Source organism: Cibotium barometz, chromosome 8 (assembly GCF_041138505.1).
Source record: "Cibotium barometz isolate CiBa-2024 chromosome 8, ASM4113850v1, whole genome shotgun sequence".
In the NCBI taxonomy this organism is placed as follows: Eukaryota; Viridiplantae; Streptophyta; class Polypodiopsida; order Cyatheales; family Cibotiaceae; genus Cibotium; species Cibotium barometz.
In genome coordinates, this window is record NC_141053.1 from 46,760,803 (window position 1) to 46,773,850 (window position 13,048).

The window sequence follows — 13,048 nt, forward strand, 5'->3', positions numbered from 1 at the left end:
GATGCAATAGAACCCATTGTAATTTAAACTCTTAAGAGGAGGACAAGCAATCATTAAAGAATTCCGTACCCCACCCCCCTCAAGAACAAATCCATCCATGGATGAAATATAGCTATTTTTATTTTGAACCTCAATTTCGAACTAGATGCAATAGAACCCATTGTAATTTAAACTCTTAAGAGTCTTAAGAGTTCATTTTGAGTTTTTTTTTTTAGTTTTATGCCTCTTTGGCATCGATACCCAGAGTGGAATGTAAATGGATGTACCTCATCTGTCCCATAGGTCGGATTCGGCCTCCCGTGGACGTTAATATAACTTTCTTTCTTCTTCTTCTTCTTCTTCTTCTTCTCTCTCTCTCTCTCTCTCTCTCTCTCTCTCTCTCTCTCTCTCTCTCTCTCTCTCTCTCTCTCTAGCCCCTCGCCCCCCTCTGCGCCAAACCCCTCTGCCCCACCTCCCGCCAACAACCCCTCCCGCCAGCAACCCCCCCCTCGCCCCCTCCCGCTAGCCCCTCGCCCCCCTCTGCCCCCCCTCCCGCGAGCAACCCCCTCTGCGCCAGCCCTCTCTCCCGCCAACCCCCCCCCCCCACCTGCGCATCCCCTCCCACCTCTCTCTCTCCGCGCTGCCCACCTCTCCCTCTCTCTCCCCACGGCCCCCCCTCCCGCCAGCAACCCCCTCTGCGCCAGCCCTCCCTCTCACCCAGTTGTTATCCATTAGGAGCTCCTAGTATCGTACTTTTCCTCATAGTTGTTTCAGTTTCAGTTAGTTGTTTAGTTGTTTTTAGCTTTTCTTACACAGACATTGTATCAGATCCACCAATTGTTGTAACCTTTTTGGTCTCATAGGTCATTTTGGCCTTCTGAAGACGTTAATATATCATTTCATTTCATTTCTCTCTCTCTCTCTCTCTCTCTCCCACTTGTGCATCCCCTCCCACCTCTCTCTCCCCCCGCTACCCACCTCTCTCTCTCAGGGAGTAGAAGTGGTGAAGAAGAACATCAAAAAGGAAGTGAAAGAGGATGCCCAAAAAGAAGGGCTCCAAATCGTCAACACCACCATTGAGGAGGAGCGGATGCGACATGCTCGTAGACTCAATGTGAGAGTCACGGGGATTCCCGAGGTAGCCGACTCTACCCCCGAGGGGGATGGGCGGACACTATGCAGTGTGCACACAACTTGGATACTCACATGAGGGACCCCCCCCCCCCTCCTCAAAGCTTGGAGGGCCGGGAAAGACATGACAAAGAAGAGAGCTCTCATCATACAGTTTCGGGATGTGGAGGCACGCACCATCTTTATGAGGAAGAGGGTCATACTACGAGGCTTAGAGGGAGCTCCTATTTTCTTGGATGATGATCTCACGAGGATGCACCTAGAGCATAGGAGAGCTTGCATGCCACAAATCTTACAAGCGAGGAGAGAAGGCAAGAAGGCCTTCTATCGAGATGGTCGGGTCATCATTGATGGCCGGCCCATGGATTAGCGGTTTGGGGCCTATGGGACACAGACCAGGCCACTGACAGAGATACACATGGCAGTATGGAACTCTAATGGTTCACTATGGGTGCAGCCTGGACGACTGGAGCATTTATGGTGGGGAGAGACATCATACTTCTGTCAGAGACACATCAGAGCCCAAAGAGAGGGCTACCTCGAGTAGAGGGATTCCAGTGGGAGTCAGCATACAGGAGGACCACATGCCAGGGTACCTCAAGAGGGTCGGGGGGAGTAGCAGTTCTATTCAGACGGGAGCTACAGGGGAGACTGAGAGTGGTAGCATAGGATCCAGAGGCCAGATACATGTGGATCAGCTCACAGCTCTCAGAGGACAGGGTTATATACATAGCCCTATGTTACTTTCCTCCATCAGCATCCTCCTATGTCATTACAGAGGACATGCCACAGGAGGAGGAGACAAGAGCCTCGCCATACACTTGTCTATCAGAGGAGATTATGCGTTATTCTACACTAGGGGAGGTATTTCTTACGGGTGACTTCAATGCCCACACACAGAGCAGACAGTGTGAGGTGTATGACTATGATGACATGGAGATCCTCCACCCTGTAGATCCAGAGGAGATAGGGGCTAGTCGGGTATCAGAGGACAGTGGACCAAACAGAGGAAATTATGGGGACCACTTACTAGAGTTGGGAGCCAGGCATCGTCTCGTTATTTATAACGGGATCTAAAGTGGCCGGGATCAGGTGGGCTGACATGCTTCCCACATGGGGGGTCATACACAGACCAGAGGCACGGTGGTAGACTACATTATGGGGTCTTTAGAGGCATCACAGCTTGTCACCTCATTCTCCATCCCACCTCATCCTATTGGGGCAGATCATACATACTTGGCATTTTCACTAGCCGGATCACCAGTATCACCAGCCCCCCACATACCGACGCCACACTACCATCTACTTCACACATGACATGGCAGACATATACACTCGCAAAGTAGAGGATGGGCTCCTACTCATGGATCCCCTAGCACCTATGGATACCATTACAGCCCAGCTAGCATCACTCCTACACACGGCTCCATTACAGAGCTTCCCATATCGTGTCCACTCAGGAGAGCCTACGAGATCTAGGACTATGCCCCAGAACAGATGGTATGATGATGAGTGCAGAGCCCTATACTCACGGCTCCGCATACAAAGAGCCTTGGGAGCCATCACAGAGCAGGAGTCGAGGAGAGAGATGAGGAGACTTACTCACCGCAAAAGGCGAGCCTTTGCAGAGATACAGGAGCTAGAGATCTTCCATTTCTTCATGAGTAGAGGTAGCCCTATCTCATGGCGGCACTTCAGAGAGCCCCGGACACTGACACCCATTGCAGACCCACAAACATGGCACACATATGCAGAGGGCATATACCACGCCCAACAGTAGCCACCTATACCTCAACCACAGGAGCCTCGACCTACCACAGCTAGCTTCTTTACCCACTCGATGGTAAAGGAAGCTATCCACCGCACAAGAGTCCATGATCCTTCGCATGTCGCAGAAACCACAGGAAACGCAATCCTGCCTCACAAAGAGACATCTGCAACCAAGAGCTCAACTGCCTCATCAGGAAGCTCCCGTCCAATCCGGTGTCCATCAACCAGATCCATGAACCATACAACTTCTGAATCTCAGAGACATCACACTGCTCACAAGGATCAACACCTGTTACGGTGCACAAGCAAGTCCTGGAAACCTGATGAAACCTGTCAACCACCCCCTCTGAATCCGGAACCACAAAGCCTGGAGAAACCACCTCCTTCTGCAAGTAAGCACCTGTCACCTCCCTGGCTTTCCGAAAGGTCCCCGTGGAAAGAACATCCTCAACTACTAGAAGTTCTATGTCCCGAACACGACGAGACATCAGAGCAGAAGTGACCTGTTCAGCTTCCTCTGACTCACGAACACAAGAACTACCAACCTCAGTACTGGAAAGTTCCTTCCAACTGCTGCCATCTACTGGCAAGCTATCCACCACCTGGTCTCGGGAAAGCCCGCACCTGCAGCGTATCCACACCTGAGTAGCTATTACCACACTGCCACTCATCACAATCTTGAGGACCTGGGAGAGAGAGTGCTGAAAGCCTGTAGACTCCATTCTCCACTCCACCTTCCCAAACCACTTGGCCTGTTGCTTTGTCCCGGAGAGCAACAAAATGCTCATCAAACTCCACCCGTACGCCAGTCTTGCAAACCTGATGCACTGACAACAGATGAAAACTAAGTGCCGGAACATACAACACCTGGGAGGAATGCTTCCCCCCTCTGCCATCAGGAACTATCTCCATCCTGCCCTCACTGTGAACTGGGATAGTGGACGTATCCCCAGTAAGAATATGACCAGAAAGCCTGCAGAGATCCTGTAAACCGGAACGGGAAGGAGTCATGTGCTTGGAAGCACCACTATCGAGAATCCACTCCCGAGTATCCGTTGCGGAGAGTCCTCCAATCTCCTCCCTGCCTGAAGAAAATGAAACATCGGTGTCCATCACCTCCAGGTGCACAAAAGCCGGAGTCTTCATGATTGCTGAGGAATCTTCACCCTTCTCGGTCTTCCGCTTGGGACACTGCCTCCAGTAGTGGCCTTTCTCGCCACAATCATTACAGGTCCTCTCTGCCTTCAGTTTCTTGCGGTCACTAACGGACATCTTCTCAGAAGACTTCTCCGACGAAGCCTTCCCCTTGCCCGTGTTATGGCCTTTCGACCGTTGGCCAGTTAAGGCCTCCGAACCTCCACCTTGAGGAGGGTTCGTAAATCGTTCCTCCTGGTCCAGGACCATAGGCACAAGCTCCTCCCACGTGATGGTGCTGAGCCTGCCAACCACTAGTAATCAATGACGAGTAAAATGCTGAGTACGAAGAGGGCAAATGTGACAGCAACGTTATGGCCATGTCCTCTAACGATATCTCCTTCCCAGCCTGGAGAACTTCCTGCTGAAGAGCCTGCAGCTTGTTAATATGCTCCCGCATCGTCGACGACTTTGCAGGGCTCATAACTCGCATCTGTACTTCCAAGAAAATCCTCTTCATGGGCGATACCCTGTTGTAAAGTGGGGCCAAATGCTACCATATACCTCTGGCCAGCGTCATATGCTTTACATGATTAATTACCTGTGGTGTGCAATTGAGGAAAATAAACGAATGGACCCTGGCGTTGACACGATCCCACATCTGTGTCTGGGCCTCCCGGTCCTTTCGGGTTGACGGTAACTCCCCTTCCTCTACTTCCGGCCGTGGAACACCAACAACGACGAAATCGGCGAGATCGTAGGACTCCAGAACGGATTCCATCATCACCTTCCATATGCCGTAGTTGCTCCCGTCCAACTGACGGTCCACCGGGAACGTGGGGAGTGTCGGGATCTTCACATGTCTCTCGACCATCTCATACAGATCTGCCATCGCGGGGATGTACTCTGAAAAGGGTGGGTGGGTTGGAACAAAGAAGAACTGATACCTGCAAGTGGCTGTCCAGCAAATCAGCCCGCCTTCCTCTTGCTTCTCCTCTTCCCGATCAGCCCAAAACAGTCCACCAATCAGCCACAAAACAGCCCCCTCTTGCTCACACAAATCCCAAGACCTATCTAGAGCCTAGGGCTCTGATACCATGTCAGAATACGCAGCGGAGATGATGACCAAATCTGGGAACACAAGAGCAAAAGCAAAAACGCATGCAGAAAAACAGCACAAGAGAGAGACAGATGTAGGCGTGTAACTCTGCTCTATATACACAAGAAGATCCTGAGGAATGATACAAATAAGGCATGGGGGCTGAGGACCTATATATACCCCCCTAGAGGGCAGTCGGCCAGCATCAGGAGTGCCCACGACTGATAAAAAAGACCCACGACTGCATAAATGCAGTCGGCCAGCAAACAGGTGCCCACGACTGATCAAATCCAGTCGGCCAGCAGCCCAGTAGCCCACGACTGATCAACATGGAGTCGGCCAGCACTGGGGTGCTCCTGGCATCACCTGGCAGCCCTCCCAAGCCTCAGAAAAAATGGGAAAAATAGGGGAAAAATACGAAGAGTGGGGAAAAATGGGAAAACACCTCATAAGGGCGGGCACACCCACAACAAAGGCCCTGGTGTATAAAACTAGACAGGAGATGACTTCTAACACTCACAGCATGGCCTAGACATGGATCATCTACCACCATTCCAGTATGACAGGGATGCACCACATATCCATCTCTCTCATAGTCAGAGGAACACAGTATTGAGACAGGACCTATGGCAGCTCTATACACGAGAGACATGGATATCGCCTACACAGCCTCTTCCACCGAAGATGCTGTACTACACAGATCACTTCATGAGTATCATTGATGATGGATTTATAGAGAGGCCTAGATACATGGAGGGCTTTTTACCACACGGCTCCCGAGTAGCTATTGGTCAGCTTAGAGTCTCATCACATCGATTCGAGATCGAGACTGGCAGAACAGCACGGATCCCCCGAGAGGAGAGGGTATGCAAATTGTGCAGAGAAAGAAAGAAAGAAAGAAAGAAAGATATATTAACGTCTACGAGAGGCCAAAGTCGGCCTATGAGAAAAAAAATAATACAACTGTGTTCTTCCGGTCATCGGAAGAAAAGAAAGAAAAGAAAAAGTGTGCATGTGTCTGGATACAACTGTGAATCATCATGGATCGGTGGAGCCCATATACAAACAATATAAGGGGGGGTGGGGATGTGGATGGAGTGCTAAGGCAAGATGCATCTCTATATGCTCAAGGGGTAGTACAAGCATGCTATGTAGATATATGGCTAACTCCATCCAGTGCCATAAGAGGGATATAAGATATCATACATCGCCGATGCTAAGGCTGTGAATGGCGTGAACATGTACCCTGAATCTGAATGAAAGCGAGCTAGCCTCTCCTGTGTCTCCATCTGGTGTCTCATTCGAATAGCTGCTATCTCTCGGTGACACAGTCGGGGTGCTCCATGTCTAGTCTGTCTAGGTCTCCTCCTGGCTCTCAATTCCTCTGCTCTCTGTGCGGTCACCCCACGTGGTACATCAGCTGGCACTGGCATAGCTCTCTGGAAGAAATCTGTGAGCTGGGACTGTCTCCCACCCCCAGTGGGAGCAGGTGTCTGGAGGAGTCTCTCTCGAGAACTATGAAGCTCTAGTAGTAGTCTGCCAAGCTGTCGCTGGTCCGAGGCCTCCATCAACTGATGTAGTGAAGAGTGCTCCTCAAACAATCCTGCATATCTATCTCTGACCCCCTGGTGGGCTCTACATCTACATACAAAGTGATCCTACTCTCCACCTCCTCGCGGCACAATCTGCATATCCGCTCAGCTCTAGGAACCCGTGCCGCTCTCCCAGCCTCTATCTCTAGCTGATGTGATGAGACTCGTAGCTGTCCAATAGCAACGCGAGAGCTATGTGGCATGTATACATCCATATACCGCAGTCGATGTATAAACCCATCCCCTGAGATGCTCATAAAGTGGTCTCTGTAATACATCATCTTCGGTGGTAGTGGGCTCTCTGGTGCTGTCCATGTCTCCCGTATGTAGTGCTGCCGTATGTCCTGTCTCATCACTCTGTTCCTCTCATTGAGAGAGAGGTAACCCCGTGGAGCAGACTGATCATACTGAAAAGATGGCAACCGCTCAATGTCTATCCCATGATGTGCGAACCACTGTAGCATCTGTGCATACCAAGATCCAGTGTGTCCAGCCTCGGCCAGCTGTCTGGATGCCTCAAAAGCTCGGTGAGATAATCTCCGTAGGCATCTCCCTCATCCTGTATATAAAGGAGATCGTCTGGAACAATGCCTCCACTGCCATAGGTGGTGCAGCAAACTAAGCTCGAACAATGTCGTGCGGGACGGATGGTTTGCTGCGTATCATCCTCGAGAGCATCAAGATCTGTGGTCTCTCCAACTGTACCCATGTGGAGGCTGCAAGCCCTAGTGCCCAAACCGCTGCTGCATACATCAAGGCTGGTGTCACTAATGTACAAAGAGCCACCCCTTCGTGCGGGGTTCCTGAAAATGTGCCTGATGACAATGACGCTCAAGGCCAGCAAGAGCTGCATACCCCCGGGTCACTCTGTCTCGGACTGCTTGAGCCATGGAGAAGCATCCAACTGAGCTAGTAAATGTGATGCCAAGGTAAACATAAGAGCTCACCACCTCGACCCGCCCTCCTGCTAATGTGAGAGTAGTGTGGCTCCTGACTACGGGTGAGGTGTGGAAGATCATAACCTTGGTTTTCCCAAGGTTCACTGTGAGCCCCTGCTGTGCGTAGAAGTCATCAAGAGCCACAAGGTGTCTTTTAAGCCCAACCTGCGTGTCGGATACCAAGACGATGTCATCAACATAAAGCATAACATGGACAATAATACTTGACAGCTCAACCCCAAAGCCTCCTCCCTGTGTGATGTAATCGACCACCTCATCAATATAGAGCCCAAAGAGCGTGGGGGAGAGCGGGCACCCCTGCTTCACACCAATGGTGCTAGCAACTGTGTCGGACAAGCCTCCTGGGCATCGGATCTCCCAAAGACCTGCTCATATAGCCTGTATATGCCCCACATCATGTCTGAAGGTATGCCTAGTGTCTGTAGTCGCTGAAAGAGGCGCTCTCTGGGCACAGTATCAAATGCCTTGCGGAAATCCACAAAGCAACAATAGAGCCGTTGCCTCCGTGCCTTGGCCTGATCAATCAGGCACCTCAATGTAAAAATGTGGTCGATGGTCGAGAAGGCTCGACGGAAGCCTGCTTGGCCTGCTGCTCTCAATCCCCCAACCTCTGCATGAGTGCTTAGCTCTGCCTCCAAAACTACCCCGTATAGTTTGGCTAATATATGGCCAATCATGATGGTCCTGTGATTCCCGGGGTCTAGTACATCTCCCGCTTTACGGATCCGCACAATAGTGTGCATTGTCCACTCAGCTGGAAACCCCTCTGACAGAGCTCTGTTGAAGAGAAGAGCAAGAAATGGTGCCAATGTATCAATAGCATAGATGAGATGCTCTCCCTGTAATCCTGTATGATTTGTCACCCGTCCATGTTGGAGTCGGCATAGGTGGGGTGAAGGTGGAGACTGTGGAGCATGGCTCTGTGGGCTGTGGTATAGGGGCCTGTGCAAGCACATCATAAAGTCTCTCTGCATATGTCTGCCAGGTCTGAGGATCGGCAATAGGTGTGGGAGGACAGGGCTCTCCGAGTCTCCTCCAAGCAGCAGCAGCATCTCTACTCATGAGCATGTGATATGCGTCCCAGTACTGAGCCTCCTCATAAGCTCGCCGCTTACAGCGGGTGAGAGTATGCATCCTCCTGCCTGCCTGCCTCTGGGTGATCTCCCCACGAGCCCTCTGCACTCGGAGACTGCGGTAAAGGTTTTTGCACTCATCATCATACCATCAGTTCTGGGGCATGCTCCCAGATGTAGGTGGTTGTCCTGTCTGTATGTGGTATGGGAAACTCCTCGCGGCTGTGGAGTGCAGTACATGTGAGAGCTCGGAGGTGAGCATGGCCATGGGTGCCGATGGATCTAAGGCAAATAGCTGATCATGAACATGATAGTCGTATACCTCAGCTAGGTCCTGAGTGAAGTGAAAAATAGTGCGTGGTGGCTGTATGATGGGTGGGTGGGTCTCCAGTAAGCTCCTGAAAGTGAGGGATAGGTATGTATGATCCGCCCCAATGGGGCACGGTGGTACAGTGAAGTGAGACACCATACTGCTGCCTCCCGGGATCCCATCACATAATCCACTCTACTACTGCCGCCTCCCACTGGAAAGCAAGTCAACCCACCTCAATCTAGCCACTGAGTCATCCTGTTATAAATAACGAGATGGTGTCGGGCCCCAAGCTCCAGCAAATGTTGCCCATATCCAGTGCTGTCAGCTCCTCCATCAGCAAAGATCCAAGTGGTCCCAATATCCTCTGTAGCTAGCAGCTCTAGTCTCAAGGGATCCTCAAAGTCATAGATCTCGCACTCTCTGCTCTGAGTCCGTGCATTGAAGTCCCCCATCAAGAAGACTTCTCCCAGCGTCGAATAGTGTAAGATCTCCTCAGATAAGACAGAGTATGGAGACTCACTAGCCTCTCCTCCACCCGGCTCCTTAGTGGTGGCAAACCGCGACCCCTTCGGAGGAAAGTAGCAAAGGGCGATATAAATCCATCTGGTCTCCGAGAGGTGTAAGCTAATCCACATGTATCTCACCTCCGAGTCTCGTGCTAAGACTCGAACATGCTCATGTAACCCATGTCTGAAAAGCACTGCAATACCTCCTGAACCTCGAGAGGTGGCCTGTCTCATCTCCTGTCGGTGAGCTGACTCCCACGGATAACCCTCAACCCGTGGTAAGCCCCTCTTCGGGCTCTCATGTGTCTCTGTCATCAAGATGATATCCCGGCCCTCCATCACCTCCTCAAGTCTCCCTGGATGTGTCCATAGGATTCCATTACAGTTCCAGATTGCTATGTGTTATCTCTTTGTCTTCATGTTGTTTCCTCTGTGTCTCATAGGCCAGATGGCGCTATTCGACCCTCTTCCCATCAATGTAGATGTGACCATCCCTATAATGTGCCTTCTTCCCTTCTTTGCGTGCCGCCTTGATCTTCGGCATGCATAATCTTCTGTGCTCTAGTTGCATCCATGTGAGGTCATCATCGAAGTAGATGGGGTCCCCTGGCAAGCTCCTCAAGATAGCCCGTCTTCTCATAAAGTTCATCCTACTCTCCTCGTCCGGGAATTGTAGCACTAAGGCCTTGCCTTTGGTGGAGTTATTTGGGGTTGTCCTCCATACTCTAGTGAATGGGAGCGGCTCATCCTCCTTTAGTCCTAGCTTGGTACATAGGTTCCACCCGTCAATCTCGGGCGTAGAGGTAGTGCTCTCTGGTATCCCTGTGACTCGGATGTTGAGGCGCCGGATCCGTCGCATCTTCTCTTCATCAAGAGTAGACTGCATCATGTGTACATCTTCTTGTACCTCCTTCTATGTTCTTCTTCATCACTTGTACATCTTGTTGCACCTCCTTTTTGATGTTCTTCTTCATCACTTCTACCCATCCTTCACGGGCCGCCTCCATTTTCCCCTCGATTGTGTGGGTGAGGGTTTTGGTGATCTCTTCTTTGATTGCCTCTTTGTCCACCTCAAGAGTCTCTCCTTCCTCCCGTGGACGATCGCGTAAGGATGCCACTTCGCCCTTCAAAAGGTTGATTTCCTCCTGCATGGCGAGCTTTTCCTTCTCCCACTCCTCTTGCATGGTAAGCTTCTCTTCCTTCCATATTTCCGCTTCGGCCTCCAACTTCCCCATGCGCGTCAATAAGTCCTTCTTGATGGCGGTGATGGTGCTGTCCAATGTCTTCTTCTGGTCCTTGATAAGATCCCTAAGGATATGATCAAGCTGGCTGATTTTGTCATCTACAAACCCTCCCATTGTAGAGGGAGGGAATGTTTGAAAGGAGCAGGTAAATATGTGGGAGAGAAAGAGAAGAAATGGATGAAATAGGGTGGGGGGGTTCAAGTCCCCATTATGTTGCTGCCTTGGGGGCCTGAGCAAGGGTGGGTGGGGAAAGGGCGCGAAGCGAGAAAGGGGCAGAGAGGCCTGACGAGAGAGACGGGCTACACACAGAGGGGGCGAATGCAGGCGAACAGTGACACAGAGGCTTGACGAGAGAGAGGGGCTACACACAGAGGAGGCGAATGCAGGCAAACAGGTGAGAGAGAGAGAGAGAGAGAGAGAGAGAGAGAGAGAGAGAGGAGGTGGAGAGCATAGTTTCCACGAGTTTCGGAAACGGGGATGCGGAGCACGACGGGAAACGGAGTTTCGGAGTTTCGGCCTTCGGGAAGAAACGGGGAAACGGAGTTTCGGTTTTAGGGTTTAATACATACATATATAATTAATAAAAACATTACAAAATCTTGAAAAATACATCTTTGCTCATGTTCAATGTCAAAGACTCAAATGATAGATCAAAATCTGAGCGGTACTCAACCTATTCCTCTTCTTTGTATGGAAGAGGGCCCAAGTGCTCCAATTCCTCTCACATGGACCCGAACTGCAATCCTGTGAGAGCACTCGAATGGCGATGCGTTTCTGTTATTGAAATGCACATACAATTAGAAATTAGAACTAAGTGGAAACAAGAAAGATGCACATTGTACAGTGCACTATGTAAACTGTAGTTAAGGGTAGTGAGTTACCAGCGTGGGAGCACAATTTCCATACTTCTCCCACCATGAGACAAGCTGTAGCTGAGTCTCTCGAAGCTTTGCAGTCTCTCGACCAAAGCTCCCTATCTGGTTGCGAAAGGCCAAGAGATCATCCTCTATACATTTCAGCATGTGCACATTACCAGATGTCAAGTTCCTGATGTATGTCATGAAGCCTTCTTCTAGCTCCTCGTTCTCGTATTACTCCTCATCTCGCCACAAAGGATGCAATACATGTGCTACTGCATGAATCGGCCTGTGAAACCAATCCCATTGCCGATTCCACACAGCCTTGATTTCATCAACCCTTTAGAGATCAAACCATAAGATAAAAAAGGACAAAAAACAAGAGTCAAGAGTCGAGACCAATGTAAAGACTCAAGAGTAAAATAAAGATAAGAAGTAAAGCAAGGGTAGCCATGACTGAGGAGACTTACTGCTCTGCTCTCAAGTAGTCTTGCTTGTTGAGAGCCTCCCCAATCTTGTCCATGTACTCGTATAAAAGGACTAGAGTACTGCCCTCCATGTCTGTAATGCGTAACACTGTGTAGATGGGGTTGAGAGTTTTGATCAACCCCTCAACCTCTACCCACCACTCCTCTCTCATGACATCACGCACAAAAGCTCTTGCCTTGGGGCTCTCTCTCTCATCCCACTCTAGCCATTCATTTGAGTAGACACTGCGTACCAACTCTCTGCAGACTCGCAGGAGTCTCTCAAGCACAATGAACATGTATGCAAATCTGGTGGCTGCAGGCTGCAATAGCTCAAGAGTGTTGTAGGCTCGATACATGCTCAAGACTTTTGGCCTCTTCTTCACAAACTTCACCATGCTTTGTGCGGTGCAAAAGATGGCTTCAACCCATTGTATTTGACCTATGTCCTCAATCAATAAGTCGAGGCTATGTGATGCACAAGGGGTCCACACAATGGCTGGAAATTCATCCTCTAGCATAGAGCCCATAGACTTACAATTACTTCCATTATCTGTCACCACCTCCACAACATTCTCAGGCCCAACTTGCACTATAGCCTCCCTTATATGTGTCCAAATAAATGCACCTATAACTGTGAGACCTCGGAGGGAGGCATCAATGGCTTTCAAAAACATAGTGCCTTTGCAGCATGACACCAAAACATTGTATACATTTCTCCTGTGTACATCTGACCATCCATCACACAATACAGTGCAGCCATACTTTTTCCATGTTTCCTTCAAGGACTCTAGCTGCACTTCTATGCATGATTTTTCCCACTTTAGCTCTCGTGTCCTCAGATGTAGGGCCATCCCACTCACATCCACCAATGCGGCTGATGGCCCTCATGGTCTTCCTCCATTGATTTGTCTTGGCCACATG

At 50.3% G+C, this 13,048-nt stretch overlaps 2 protein-coding genes across 2 annotated transcripts; both read right to left on the reverse strand.

Moving 5' to 3' along the window:
• Positions 1 to 11,430: 11,430 nt before the first annotated feature.
• On the reverse strand, positions 11,431 to 12,363 carry LOC147636342 (uncharacterized). The gene is made up of 2 exons (XM_086802110.1): positions 11,682 to 12,363; positions 11,431 to 11,574 (listed from the first exon to the last, which is right to left on the reverse strand). The coding sequence occupies exons 1-2, from the start codon at positions 11,859 to 11,861 to the stop codon at positions 11,431 to 11,433; spliced, it is 324 nt and encodes a 107-aa protein (XP_086658236.1). The 5' UTR covers positions 11,862 to 12,363.
• LOC147636343 (uncharacterized) lies at positions 11,892 to 12,801 on the reverse strand. The gene is made up of 2 exons (XM_086802111.1): positions 12,128 to 12,801; positions 11,892 to 11,997 (listed from the first exon to the last, which is right to left on the reverse strand). The coding sequence occupies exons 1-2, from the start codon at positions 12,799 to 12,801 to the stop codon at positions 11,892 to 11,894; spliced, it is 780 nt and encodes a 259-aa protein (XP_086658237.1).
• Positions 12,802 to 13,048: the final 247 nt, after the last annotated feature.

Coding starts and splice junctions, on each gene's coding strand:
- LOC147636342 (XM_086802110.1), bottom strand. CDS start 11,861: ATGACATACATCAGGAACTTGACATCTGGTAATGTGCACATGCTGAAA. Junction 11,575..11,681: donor GAAATTGTGCTCCCACGCTG/GTAACTCACTAC, acceptor TTTCAATAACAG/AAACGCATCGCCATTCGAGT.
- LOC147636343 (XM_086802111.1), bottom strand. CDS start 12,801: ATGTTTTTGAAAGCCATTGATGCCTCCCTCCGAGGTCTCACAGTTATA. Junction 11,998..12,127: donor GACTACTTGAGAGCAGAGCA/GTAAGTCTCCTC, acceptor TGATCTCTAAAG/GGTTGATGAAATCAAGGCTG.